The sequence below is a fragment of the Trachypithecus francoisi genome, unplaced genomic scaffold (assembly GCF_009764315.1).
Source record: "Trachypithecus francoisi isolate TF-2019V2 unplaced genomic scaffold, Tfra_2.0 Lachesis_group3, whole genome shotgun sequence".
NCBI classification, from domain to species: domain Eukaryota; kingdom Metazoa; phylum Chordata; class Mammalia; order Primates; family Cercopithecidae; genus Trachypithecus; species Trachypithecus francoisi.
In genome coordinates, this window is record NW_022681468.1 from 159,759,929 (window position 1) to 159,774,238 (window position 14,310).

The 14,310-nt window shown below is 52.4% G+C and overlaps 1 protein-coding gene across 1 annotated transcript; it reads right to left on the reverse strand.

Annotated features, from left to right (window-relative positions):
- Positions 1-6,368: 6,368 nt before the first annotated feature.
- LOC117071130 (WW domain-binding protein 11-like) lies at positions 6,369-9,906 on the reverse strand. Its single transcript, XM_033190883.1, has 4 exons — positions 9,898-9,906; positions 9,756-9,812; positions 8,240-8,923; positions 6,369-6,650 (listed from the first exon to the last, which is right to left on the reverse strand). The coding sequence occupies exons 1-4, from the start codon at positions 9,904-9,906 to the stop codon at positions 6,549-6,551; spliced, it is 852 nt and encodes a 283-aa protein (XP_033046774.1). The 3' UTR covers positions 6,369-6,548.
- Positions 9,907-14,310: the final 4,404 nt, after the last annotated feature.

The window sequence follows — 14,310 nt, forward strand, 5'->3', positions numbered from 1 at the left end:
AGCAGTGCGCACCTGTGGTTCCACCGACTCAGGAGGCTGAGGTGGAAGGATTGCTTGAGCCAGGGAGGCGGAGGCTGGAGTGACCCGAGATCATGCCACTGTACTCCAGCCTGGGTGACACAGCAAGACCCTTTTGCAAAAAATACATACATACACCCATAGATATATATATATGGGTATGTAAAGTGTAAACTGTGCCTCTTTACTGACGTTAAAATGCAGACTTTAAACAAAAAGCAACACACCAGTCATGTGCCACTTAACAACAGGGACACATTCCAAGAAATGCATTGTTAGGTGATTTCATTGTTATGAGACCATCATAGAGGGCACTTCCACAAGCCTAGATGGTCCAGTCTCCAACACACCGAGGCTGTATGGTGTAGCCTGTGGCTCCTACGCTACATGGCTCCAGTACAGCACGGCACCGTGCTGGATACGTAGTCAGCTGTAACACAGTCATGAGTATTCGTGCATCTAAACGCATCGAAACATAGAAAAGGTACAGTAAAAATGTGATATTCTAATTTTATGGGACCACTGTTAGATACAATCTGTTGCTGACCAAAATGTGCTTATGTGGTTCATGACTATACCTATGGAGAGCACATCAAGTCAATGGGGAGACTATTTTGTCACGCATTAATAGTAAAAGTAGTTCTTTTAATATACAAAGAGCTCTTGCCGATCAGTTTTTACTGGATGACAAATCCAAGGACAGAGCTCAGTAACTGACAGTTCCTGGAAGAACAACGGCCAGTAAGCATGAAGACACGCTCCACTTCAACAACCACCAAATGTCTGGAAAACAGTGAGTCATCAGCTCCCCTCATGGATCGTCTCAGACTGGCCAAGACTAAAGTGAGGGATAATCCCTGGGGCTGGGCCGGTGTTGAGAAGCACCTCTTATCTGCCACTGGAAGAGAGTAACGTAGTTCTGCCCTCTTACAGGACAACTGAGGAAAAAAAATTGAAAATAAAACTTTGAAATCCTTTAGACTCAGCTCAGCAATCCTGCGGCTGAAGATTCATCTCACAGAAAAAAAATGCAAGCAAGTGTGCGAGTTGCGGCCTACAGGGATGTTTGCTGCAGCACTGGCGGGAAACCTGGAAATGACGGCCTACCCACTGGGATGCAGGTGGCAGCGGGCTCTCACAGTGGCACTTAGCCCCTTAGGGTTCTCGGCTTCACCCAGGAAAGAATGCAAAGGCCAGCTGCTGGCATTAGGCAGCCACTTTTCCTGAACTGGGCCAGAGCTAACTCCTCAGCAGTGCACCCAGAGTCCGCAGCATATGGGCTGGGGCAGCTGCACTCACAGCCACTTATACTGACTTCTACTGACATGCACATTAGGGGCAGGTTATTTGGAAATCTCTAGGAAAAAGGTAGCAACTTCTAGGTCTTTGCCAAGGCATTTGTAAACTGTCATGGTGCTGGTGGGAGTGTCTTGTGCTGATGGACAATGAGGGCAAGGAGAGGCTGCTTTCAGGGCCATGTGCTAGTTCCCACGGGTTTCCTCCTTCATCCTGTGGGGGCCAGGAAATAAGTCCTGCAGGCCTCTGACCTCACGCTAAGATGGGAATAACGGACAGAGGGTGGAAAACCCCAGCCTGGCCATGACGCGTGGTCACAAAGCACAAAGCAGAGGCACACAGTGACTCCTGCTGCTCAGCACGGGGCCTGGGGCTCAGAGACAGGGTCCTAGGGTCTGGGTCCCTGCCGTGCGTTCTGACTCCACGGCGTCCTCTCTCTCTGTGACCTCGTATGCGCTGCTTTGCCTCTGTGTGTTCACATTCTCATCTCGAGGAAGGGAGCACAAGTATCCAGCTTGCCATGGGCTGAAGTATACCCCCCAAATTCATATGCTGAAGCCCCGATCCCTAACGGGATGGTACTGAAACCTGCCCCAGGATTAGACAGGATTTGTTAACCACGAAAATTTCTTGAGCTCATTTTGCAGGACAGTGGAAAAGAAGACAATCTGCTACAACCCCCTCTATTTGCAACTAAGTGGGCTGCCAGGAGGGACCAGTTGGAGCCAACGTGGCTGACTAGTCTGCAGAGTGCACTGACTCACCCACGAGCCACCTTTTGATGTCAGAGGGTCAAAAACCCCACTTCCAGTTCCTGCTAATGCCAACATTTTTTAAAACATGCAACCCACGAAGCAGCACATAGGACAACAGTGAGTGCCCGAGGGACTCAATAAAGCCCCCTCCTTCCAGCCAATCATTGTCCAGCCCCAAAACCCCACCCTCAAAATCTCTCCCTTACATCTATGGTGCAAGGCCAGCAGGAAGACAGATAGGAACACTTCCTCCAGTCTCCATGTCAATCAACTGGCAATAAAGCCTTCTTGTAGCAAAAACTTGGTGCTTTGGTGTTTGGCTTCTGTTGCTTGAGGGCAAGTGGACCCAGTTTGGTTGTGTGACAGGAGGGGCCCCCAGTCTCTGGGCCACGGACCAGCACCTGTCTGTTAGTAACTGGGCTGCACAGCAGGAGGCGAGCAGCAGGTGGGCGGGTGAGCATGACTGCCTGAGCTCCGCCTGCTGTCAGATCAGCAGTGGCATTAGATTCCATAGCAGCGCGAACCCTACTGTGAACTGCGCATGCGAGGAATCTGGGTTGCACGCTCCTTGTCAGAATCTAACTAATGCCTGAGGATCTGAGGTGGTGCTGAGGCGGCAACGCCAGTGCTTGGGAGTGGCTGCAAATATAGATGAACATTAGCAGAGAGTTTTGACAGCACAAAAACCATCATAAATCAATTGCTCGCACAGTCCTATCAAAATCCTATCAGTGAGTGGCAGGTGACAACGAAGCCGTATGCAGTGGCAGGCTTTATCAAGGCAAGTGAGCTGATGGACTTCAATTATACAGCTGCATGTGGTGGCCTTCAAAGTATGTTTGTGACAACTTCAAATCTCCATACGTTCTGGATTACAGTCAAGGCAGAATCTCCTGAGATTGTCTCCAAAGCACTGAAAAGCCCACTTCCATTTCCAACATCCTGTCTTTGTGAAGCAGGGTTTTCTGCAGTGACAGCGATCAAAATGAGATCACAGAGCAGACTGGACATTAGCAACACACTTCGGGTGTCATCGTCTTCCATCACCACCAGATGGGACTGTCTGGTTGCAGGAAAGCAAGCTCAGGGCTCCCCCTGAGTCTACATTATGGTGAGTTGTATAATCATTTCATTATACATTACAGGGTAATAATAATAAAGTGCACAATAAATGTAATGCGCTTGAATCATCCCGAAACCATCCCCCCAACCCAGTCCATGGAAAAATTGTCTTCCACAAAGCCAGTTCCTGGTGCCAAAAAAGGGTTGGGGTCCTGAGTGACAGTATCAGGAGGCGGGGCCTTTGGGAAGTGACCAGGCTTCACTAAGCAATGAGGGTCCGGCCCACGATGGGATTGGAGCTCTTAGAGTGACCGCAGAGAGCGTGTTCTCTCCTCTCTTTCCCCTCTGCCCTCCTCCTGGTCCTCACACAGGGTCCAACCATCTTCCCAACTACCCCACGAAGAGCTTTTTCTTCAACAAAACCTGTCACTTTGAAGTTACCTCAAGAAATTCGCTCGGAAGCAAGCCTGTCATCCAGCTCTAGCTTCCAGGCTTTGAGGAATCCAAAGCCTTGGGTCCCACAGAGAAGAGGTGTCCCTTATTAAAAGAAAAGCCCCTGGTCCTGGTGCCTGAGAGCCCAGCCTCTGATGGACGAGATTCAGCTTCACTGATCTGTCTGTAGTTGCTGAAATGACACTGCTCCACATAAAGGGGCAATGTACAAACTCACCATTTTCAGGAGTAAGGAAGTGTTTTCCTTCTCTTTGGGTTAAAAAAAAACAAAACAGTAAATCCTGTGCACCCACCCCACCCCCAAAAAAAACAATGAGTTCATTGTTGAGGGGAAAAAATGTATTTCTGTTTATTTAAAAACAATGTTTTGGTTTGTTTACCACATCGAGCCAGCCCCCCAATGTACTGGTTAAAGCTGACTTTCTTTTAGTCTCAAAGGAGAAATTCCTCTTCCTGATTTCCTTCTGAACGACGGAGTGTTAAAGTTTTTTTCTCGCACCACGATTGGGCTTGTAGATTTCTTTATCTGTGAAACCATTTGGACTATGGCCATAAATGAAAGAAAAAAGCCTTGAGTTGAGAGTGAAATGTCACAGAGCTCACGACCGACCTCACAGTGGAACAGGCACGATCACTGATGGCACCGCCCGTGGAAAAAACCATTTCAGAAATCAATTTTTGTTTGTTTTTGAGATGGAGTCTCCCCGTCACCTTGGTTGGAATGCAGTGGTACGATTTTGGCTCACTGTAACCTCCGCCTCCTGGGTTCAAGCGATTCTCCTGCCTCAGCCTCCCAAGTAAGCTGGGATTACAGGTGCCTGCCAGCACTGCCAGCTAATTTTTGTATTTTTAGTAGAGACAGGGTTTCACCACGTTGGCCAGACTGGTCTCCAACTCCTGACCTCTGGTGATCCGCCCGCCTCGGCCTCCCAAAGTGCTGGGATTACAGGAATGAGCCAGCATGCCCGGCCTCACTTTTCTCTTTTTAAATGACCATTTCTTAGTTGACAATTTGGAGCTTGAGAATGCAGGGACAGCACAGGTAGTATCTGACAGCCTCATGAGTGGCAGGAGGCCATGACAACCTCCTCACCAGGTGCCTGCACAGGAGCAGGGAAGTGTGAGCTACATTTAGAGGGAGGATCATAAAAACAGGCCCAAGAACAAACGGCTCAGAGCTCCGCTGACCTTACAGAATTCCCGTTTCTGTGTTTCCTGTGCAATGCCCTTCACATGGCCTGCTTGAGACCTCCCATCAGGCCAGTCTGAGGTCCCTTAGGGGACGGTGTAGAACCCAGGAGGGAAGGGCTGGCTCTTCTCTGGGATCATGTCAAGGGGACCAGAGCTGCTGGGGCCCCACCTCGTCTGAAAACAACACAGAGCAGGGCAGAGCCAAGCCAAGGTGAGAAAGTAAAGTGGAGTCCTAATCACACTATTTGAGGATGCCTGGATCCAGCTGCACCTGAAGCACTCCTCGGCTGTGCCGGTTATGCAGGAGAGTCCTTTCCTCTTTTGGGGCCTAGATTTCTATCACTGAGCTCCAAGTAAGCAGACATAAAACCCAAAGGCTGCCCAGCACTCTGGGCTTGGAAATCAACTCTGCCTCCAGTCTCTGTCTTGGGGGTTCCAATGTGGAGACACACATAAGCCCCACTGCTGATGTGTTTACATGGTAAGCTTTCGTTTTCCTGCTCCCTGAGATTAGGTAAGCGCAGACACTCAAACACCTGCACATGCATTTGTTCCCAAGCCACACTAGAGATTTCACTGTAAGCTTGACGTGTTTATGATATGACAGCAATTACCACCTCCACCCCCCAGGCCACAGAGGTTGGCCTGGCAGGGAGCCCGAGCTCTGGGACTTCCACCCCATGCTGGCCCTCCCTTCCTGTGGCTGCCGGCCACTGTCTTCCTCCCGCTACAGGCCTCCTCAGCTCCCGGATGCTCCCAGGTCTCACACTGCAGCAGGCAGCACCTTCCCTGCTGCCACCGTCTCCTCCCTGCGCCTCACCCTGGGACCTTGCCCTTCACCTTCTGACTCCTGGTGGGTTTGACCTTGTGTGGCAGGGCGGGGAGTGAGGGGAGCTGCAGGAGGCCGAAAGCAGGACAGCAAGGCAACTATCCCCATGCCACCCCCGCTCCCTCCACACAGGGTCCCTGCAGGGTCACCGGGTGGCAGCACCCTCCCATGTAAGGCCGTGCTCTAGCCAGGCAGCCCTCACCACGAAGTGGCCCCTGCAGCTACTACCACTCATGTCTCCAGGGAACCGTTCATCTGCCATGAGGTCCTCAGCTCCCTGTTTTTGCTACAAGGACCCTGGCCAGCACACCTGTTGGTCAGGCAGCCCTCTGGCCTGCAGCCATGGCTCCACCACCAGCCCGCCTCCCCAGCGGCGCAGGCCTCCTGTCAATGGAACCTGTTATTTTCCCTGGGGTCTCTCTTCCTCCCACCTGAGCCACCACCATACCAGCCCCTGCGAGGTGATGCCTCCGGTTTTCCCAGAAGCAGTCTCCTCTCCCTGGATGCTCTTCCCCTTACCTGGGAACCGCTTTATCACTCAACTCTCCCTTCCTCCACGAAGCCCTCCCGGACTGTTGCCAGGGGCCGACCCCCTGTGGACTTGACCCCACCCCTTCATGTGCACCTAAGACACTTCCATCCTCTGTGTTTCCCAGCCACCAGCATCCCCTGCCTGACCTGCACACAGATGGTGCCCAAGCAATGCTCAAGTCTACAGACTCATCTGTTTGCTAAGGCGAAAATGGTAAAGAAAAGCAGTTGGGTTGGTTTTAGAAATGATTATTCTAAGATTAAAGTGCCAAATCAACACATTACCTATGAAGGAGAAGAAATGTTCACATATCAAAACTCATTAGCTCCGAGAGGAAAAGAAGACATGGCCACCAGCAGTTTTACAATAAGTATCTATGAAATGCCACACAGCTTCCTCCTATCCCTCTGAATCACTGTTCATTCTTCCTGGCTGCCCTGGGCTGAGGAGGTCTAGCAACATCAGAGCCGCAGGAGCAGCTGTCCATTAGCCGCATTTTGCACGCTGGAGGGAGCTGCAATTAGGTTGAGCTATCAGAGGGGGTTTCCATAAATCTCCTGGCATTCTGCTTAATGACCCTCAGCTATCCTTTCTTCCCTTTGCAGGCAAGAGCTGGGAGGCATTTTGTGGACCGAAAGTACTTTGTTCTGCAGAGCACTTTTGGCCTATGTGGGAGGATGCCCAGGCACACGGGGAGAGGCCATGGGTACGTGTTCATTATGCACTTTCTCCCGCAGACCTCTGAGTCCCGAGCCTCCCCCGCCAGTTTCCATTTGCAGAGACCCCATTCACACGTAGCTATTTTATACATGCTCCTTGATAATCAAACCAGAACTGCTTGGACATCTGTATGGCTATTTTGGGGCTTCTAGGAGACTGAGGAAAACAACCTCATTTTCAACAGTCCACAAAGATGTGATATCATTCTGAACAGTAAGGCTGGCTGGGCTCGGTGACTCATGTCTGTAATCCCAACACTTTGGGAGGCCAAGGTTGGAGGAACACTTGAGCCCAGGAGTTTGAGACTAGCTTGGCCCACATGGTGAGACCCCCTTGTTACAAAAAAAAAATTTTTTTGAGACGTTGTTTCGCTTTTGTTGCCCAGGCTGGAGTGCAATGGCACGATCTCGGCTTACTTGCAACCTCTGCCTCCTGGGTTCAAGCAATTCTCCTGCCTCAGCCTCCTGAGTAGCTGGGACTACAGGCACCCACCACCACGCCCGGCTAATTTTGTATTTTTAGTAGAGAAGGGGTCTCCAGGTTGGTCAGGCTGGTCTCCAACTCCCCACCTCAGGTGATCTGCCCGCCTCTGCCTCCCAAAGTGCTGGGATTACAGGCGTGAGCCACCGAGCCCGGCCAAAAAAATTGTTTTTAATTATAAAAAGAGAGTAAGGCTTTCCAGGAGGCCAAGCAAGGGTGGTGATTGCTCTGTGAACCGTGAGAGACCAATTCCGCAGCATTTACAAAACCCCCGCTGGGACTCGGCACAGAGCCTTTCCTTCAAATCTCAGCTGCGGCAGGGGCAGAAGCAAGGCACCTGCGAGGCGCATCACTTTGGTTTGTTTGCTTTGGTTTGACCCCAGGCGGGAAAATCCCGGCCTGGTTCTCCTCCTCCTCTCCCTCCCGCTCCTCTCAGCTCTTTTCTGGGAACTGCTCGGGACAAAGCCGGGGCCCCGCTGCGCGTGCAGCCTCCCAGGCCCTCTACGCCGGCCTCCCTGCCTCCTCCCCCGCAGCTCCCTCGCCCTGCGGGCAGCCTCAGCGCTCAGCACCCTGCAACCCCTATCCCTCCGGGCCGGAACACCCAGCTCTAGGGCTGGTGGTGCAGGGCGCCGAGGGCTGGGTGCCCAGGAGTTCCACAGCTCCCTGCACTTGATCTGCAGTGGTTCCGGAAGGAAACCGCCGCCTCCTTCAATTTTGCTGTGACGGGGTCTGGGCTCTGTCGCCTAGGCTGGCGTGCGGTGGCGCGATCTCGTCTCACGGCAGCCTCGACCGTCCCCGGCTCAGGTGATCCTCCCACCTCAGCCTCCCCGAAATACTGGTACCACGCCTGGCTAATTTTTAAATTTATTGTAGAGATGGTGGGCGGTTGGAGCGGGGTCTTACTATGTGGCCAAGGCGGGTCTCGAACTCCTGGGCTCCAGCGATCCTCCCGCCTCGGCCTCCCCGGGTGCCAGCCGCCTCCCTATTTGCTGTCTGTCTGGGGCTTTGTTCTCTGGCGGGCTCCGCGGGAGTGAGCCGCCCCTCGCTGCGGATGGACCTGCTCTGTGCGAGTCGCGCGGGCTCGCGGCGGCCAGGAGCCTGTAGGACGCTGCGTGGGAGCTCCCATCCCGTGGTCCCGGCAGCAGCTGCCACGCTCAGGGCGGAAAGTGCCTGGGTGGCCAGAGCAGGGGCCTGCGGAGGGAGCCCCCCAGGAGGACGGCACTGCGGGGCGGCCAGGAGGCAGGGGCGGCTCGGCGACCCAGGCAAGCGCTGCGGGACGCCGAGGGCAGGGACGGGGGCGGCGCGCTGGAGACCCCGAGGCCAACCGTGGGGTGCGCAGGGGAGGAGGAGGGGGCGCGGCCGAGGGGCCCGGAGCTGCAGCACGAGGTCGGAGAAACGAAGGGTAGCCGCGCCCAGGCCCCGGAGCGGCAGGGGAGGCTGCAGGAAGGGGAAGCCTGCGGGGCGGAGGCTGGCGGAGGGGCGGGTGCCACGGAAAGGGGCGGGCAGAGGGGGAGAGAGGAGCCCGGGGGAGCGGTGGCGAGGAGGCCGCGGGACTGGGCAGAGCGAGGGCGCCACAGGTATGGGGCGCTAGTGCGAGAGGCGGGGGCAGCAGGGAAGGAAGGGAGGCCGGCGGGGGAGGCCCGCCCCTTCCTCCGCGCCCCCTCCTCCCTCTCCTCCCTCCCCCTTTTTCCTGCTTCCCTCCCTCCACGCCCCCTCCTTCCCTCCGCGACCCCTCCCTCCTTGCCTCCCTTTCCCTAGGGAAAAGTGCCCCTTCTTTTACTCTCCCTTCCATCCCTCGATATTCTTAATCCCTCGGGCGGCTGGTCTCACAGAAATTTAGAAGAAAGAAAAAATCTGATTAAAAGTCTTTGGTCAAGCCGGGCGCGGTGGCTCACGCCTGTAATTCCAGCACTTTGGGAGGCCGAGGTGGGCGGATCGCGAGGTCAGGGGTTCGAGACTATCCTGGCCAACATGGTGAAACCCCCTATGTATTAAAAATACAAAAATTAGCTGGGCGTGGTGGCGGGCGCCTGTAGTCCCGGCTACACGGGAGGCTGAGGCAGGAGAATCGCTTGAGCCCGGGAGGCAGACGTTGCAGTGAGCTGAGATTGCGCCATTGCACTCCAGGCTGGGCGACAGAATGAGGCTCTGGCTCAAAAATCAACAACAACAACAACAGCAAACAAACAAACAAAAAAACTCTGTGCTCAGGCAGCAGGACAGGGTGGAGCCTTTGCTGCTTCTGGCTGGGGTAGCAAGGAGTTGATAAAGGCTTCCTGGCCCCCTGGGGCACATGCCTTGACCGCTGGCAAAGCACCCCCATCCTCTGCAGGCTGGGGAAGGGCTGAGTCCCACACACCCTGGGAGGCGGGAAGTATCCCAGGACACATTTCCTCAGTCACCCTCCTGCCTGACCCACCAGAGAAATGGGGGCGGGGCCCACACACTCTGGTTTCTCCAGATTTCCTGGATTGCCCTGAACACACACACAGCAACAGGACAGTGGTACTCAAAGGCTACTGCATCCCAAACTCAACCTTCAGAGAAATGGTAGATCTTACCAAAGCCATGTCCGTGTGAAACCGCCTTTGCAAAATTATAACAGACAGCTATGACAGTGAAAGAGATCTGACCTAACTGACTCCATCTTGCTTCCAACCCCCAGGCTGTCCTTGTTCATTCCTGGGCATGAACTAACTTTGGGAGGAGCTTGGTTTATTGTTTTGCTTTGAAAGAAAGACAGTAACAGCCCTTTCCCAAAACAAACTCCCTGCCTTCCTGGCGACTACACTGCCTGTGCAGGACTAACAAATTAGCCACAAGATTAGAAATTAGGGTTTAGGAGTCATGCAGCGGGAGACTGCAAGATTCTGAGCCTTCCCAAATTGCTCCTGAGGATAACCTCCCTATGGTAAGGCCTGAGATCAGTGCTTGAGATCATTTGTAGACCCTGCACATGATGATCGATGATGGGCTGGCACCACCCAGATTGATAAACTGGCTCATGGAGTCTTGTGGTCCCTACCCAGGAACTGACTCAGCAAAAGAGGACAGCTTCGACTTTCTGTGATTTTTGTCAGAGGTGTTTGAACCACAGCAACTCCGTCTTGAATAGGGGCTGGGTAAAATAAGGCTGAGACCTACTGGACTGCATCCCCAGGAGGTTAGGCATTCTTAGTCACAGGATGAGGTAGGAGGTCAGCACAAGATACAGGTCATAAAGACCTTGCTGATAAAACAGGATGTCGTAAAGAAGCCAGCCAAAACCCACCAAAACCAAGATGACGACATCTTGTAATGAGTAGAATGAGCTGTGGTCGTCCTCACTGCTTATTATACTCTAATTATAATGTTTAGCATGCTAAGAGACACTCCTACCAGCACCATTACGGTTTACAAATGCCATGGCAACATCCAGAAGTTACCCCATATAGTCTAAAAGAGGGAGTAACCTTCAGTTCTGGGAACTGCCTGCCCCTTTCCTGGAAAACTCATGTATAATCCACCCCTTGTTTAGCATATAATCAAGAAATAACTAAGTAGACTCCCTCGAGCAGCTCATGCCTCTGCCCTGCCTATGGAGTAGCCAACTTTTTGGACTCGCCCTGAATTCTTCCTTGTGTGAGCTCCAAGAACCGTCTCTTGGTATCTGGATCGGGACCCCTTTCCAGGAACATTTTTATCTTCCACCCAACCAATCAGCATTCCCCATTTTCCAACTCCCCCAACCCACCAAATTATCCTCAAAAACCCAGATCCCCAAGTTTTCAGGGAGACTGGTTTGAGTAGTAATAAAACTCCAGTCTCCTGTACAGCCGGCTCTGCGTGAATGAAACTCTCGACTGCAATTCCCCTGTCTTGATAAATCGGCTCTGTCTAGGCAGTGGGCATGGAGAGCCCGCTGGGTGATTACACATGGACGGTGTGTGGTGCCTCCATGTTCAAGCAGCCAGAGGACTCCCTGGTCGAGGCACCCTGGATAACTGGAATTTCCCATACTTGATTTGACTTTTAGAAAAAAAAAAAAAAAAAACAGAATGCAACAGTATTTTTCTTTTATTTTTTCACCTGGAAATCATTTTTAACCTTTGAGGGTAGTCAAGGACCCATTTGAAAATTGGACAACTGATTTCTTCAGAAAACCAGACCTTAAAAATAAAAATTATACATGCCATTTTGGGATCCATAAGCCCTCGGATAAGAATTCCTGTAGTAGCCGGGCGCGGTGGCTCAAGCCTGTAATCCCAGCACTTTGGGAGGCCGAGACGGGCGGATCACGAGGTCAGGAGATCGAGACCATCCTGGCTAATACGGTGAAACCCCGTCTCTACTAAAAAAAAACACAAAAAAAAAAAAAAAAAAAAAAAAAAAAAAAAAAGAATTCCTGTAGTAAACCGGGCGCGATGGCTCATGCCTGTAGTCCCAGCACTTTGGGAGGCCAAGGCGGGTGAATCACTTGAGGCCAGTAGTTTGAGATCAGCCCGGCCAACATGGCAAAACCTCGTCTCTACTAAAAATACAAAAAATTAGCCGGCTGTGGTGGCGTTTGCCTGTAATCCCAGCTACCCGGGAGGCTGAGGCATGAGAATTGTTTGAACCCGGGAGGTGGAGGTTGCAGTGAGCCAAGATCGTGCCACTGCACTCCAGCCTGGGCAACAGTGAGATACTGTTTCAAACGAACAAAAAAAGAATCCCTGCAGTAAATTGTCTCCTTCCAGCCCCTGGAAGCCATGGCAGCCAGCTGTGCCCACTGCCAATTCTGTCCTACTGTAGGTAGAATTGAAGGCAGATGGGGGCTCCTTGGGGGAAACTGGTGTGTGCTGCCTTTGATGGGGATCACAGCCTCTCAGCCTCTGAAGCTGGGAGACTCGCTGGGATCACCTGTCCAAACAGAGAGCCCACGAGGACCCCAGAGAGCTTCAGGGGAAATGAGTGGCTCAGATCTGGAGCCAGTTTTTATGTCAAAAGGTTTATCTTCTTAATAAAGGCCCACTGGGGCCCAGATGAGTAATGAAATGTTGGAGCAGCAAAGCAAACAAAAGCCACCCTGCTGAGAAATGAAGAATGGGCTTGAGTTGTTCTTACTCAAACTATTCTCACCCCAAATGTGGGATCTTTTCCCATGCCAGCCAGTTCTCCAGTACCAGCTGTGTCCTATGATTCAGTTCAGTTCTGACACTAACTAATGTCAGACTAAACAGGTTCAAGGGCTCGGTCCCACAAGATCGCCTACACCACAGACGCCAGTCACAAGTCTTAGGTACTCAGAGAACCTACACTTCTGTCCGACTTGGCTACAAAGTCAGGAGGTTCTTACAATCTCCACCTCCCTCAGGTCAATAATTGGCTAGAACAGCTCACAGAAGTCAAGAAAACACTTATATACTATTACCAGATTATTACCATGGACACAGACAAACAGCCAGGGCTAGGTCTGGAAGGGTCCTGAGCCCAGGAGTTTCTGTCCCCATGGAGTCGGGGGTGTGCCACCCTGTCATGGAAGGGTCCCGAGCCCAGCAGTTTCTGTCCCCATGGAGTCAGGAGTGTGCCGCCCTGTCAATACACGGTCGTGTTTGCCAACCTGGACGTTCTCCAGACTCCATTGTTCAGGAATGTTCAGGGAGTTTTCATGACATGGGCATGATTCATGATTCATTAATCATTGACCACTGGTGATGATCTCAATCTCCAGCCTGTCTCCTCTCCCCAGAGGAGGTTTGCAGGGAGTGGGGCTGAAAGTTCCAACCCCTTAGTCCAGCCTTGGTCTTTCTGGGACCAGCCCTCATCCTGAAGCTGTTCAGGGGCTCCCAGCCTCCAGTCATTTCATTGGTACACAAAAAACATTCATTCTTCTCACTGCAGAGATTCCAAAGGTCTTAGGCCCTCTGTGCCAGGAACGGGGACCGGGCTTCACATCTCAGCCTTCCCCAGGCATGAGGCCCTGGGCAGCTCATGGTCCTCTGTGCCTGGGGTACTAGGACCCCTCACTGCAGGCCCTTTTGGTGGCATAAACCTCAGGCCCCACACATCCGCTTCAGCGTGTAATAATTTGGCTTTTCTCACCCCAAACGTGACAACAGTGCCCTGAATGAGTAACCCCCAGCCCAACAACCTCTTAAGTGGCAGCATTGTAAGTCGAGAGCATATTCAATTTCCAAGGCTGGCCTGTGTTCACAAATACCTAGTCCTCAAAAGGGCTGAAACATCTTGTGACTCAAGCTTCCCCCGTGCTCAGGTTTTCCATAGATCCCTGGGAATCACTGCTGGAACCGCTGTTCTGGGCGAGACCCTTCATGCGTCCTGCCCCAGAGCCATCTCACTTCTAGGCAGCGTGGACTTGCCTCTGGAACCCTGTTTGGGAACCCAGGCACCTTTCTCGGTTGGTCACCTTCCCTCTCACCTGTCTGCCAATCGCACTGCTGTCACCTCCCTTCAGTCCCCAGCCGCCACCGTGGATCCTGCCTTTTGACAGGCTGCATGTAGCCTAGATTAAAATGACTTTAGAATAAGAAATTCAAAATCTGCATGTCACTCCAGTTTATCATAAATACAAGATGCAGTAAACTTTCTTATCTTGACAGCTGAGCTGACATTGGCTTCGGAATGAAAAGCATCTTGAAGTCCTGACTCACGATGAAAGCGCGTGGGGATTGCAGGGACGGGCTGGAGTGTCATTTTTAAGCACAGCCAACATGCTTTTGACAGGGCAGACACACCGTGGGATTGGCTCTTTGCTGCTCTAGACAGCCACTGCCACGTACAGCTAATGCTTCATTATTTATGGTAATAGGAACAGGGATGACATGGATCATTGAAATCAGCATGTCATTAACAAATAAGACGCACTGAGGAAGTAATTCAATCACCTCTCTCCAGGCTCCTTTTAAGGAGCCGCTGGAAAACCCTCCACAGGTCCTCCCTTCAGGCCCTGCACCCAATGAATGGGGTGGTGGGCAGCGTCCACTCCTTTCCTC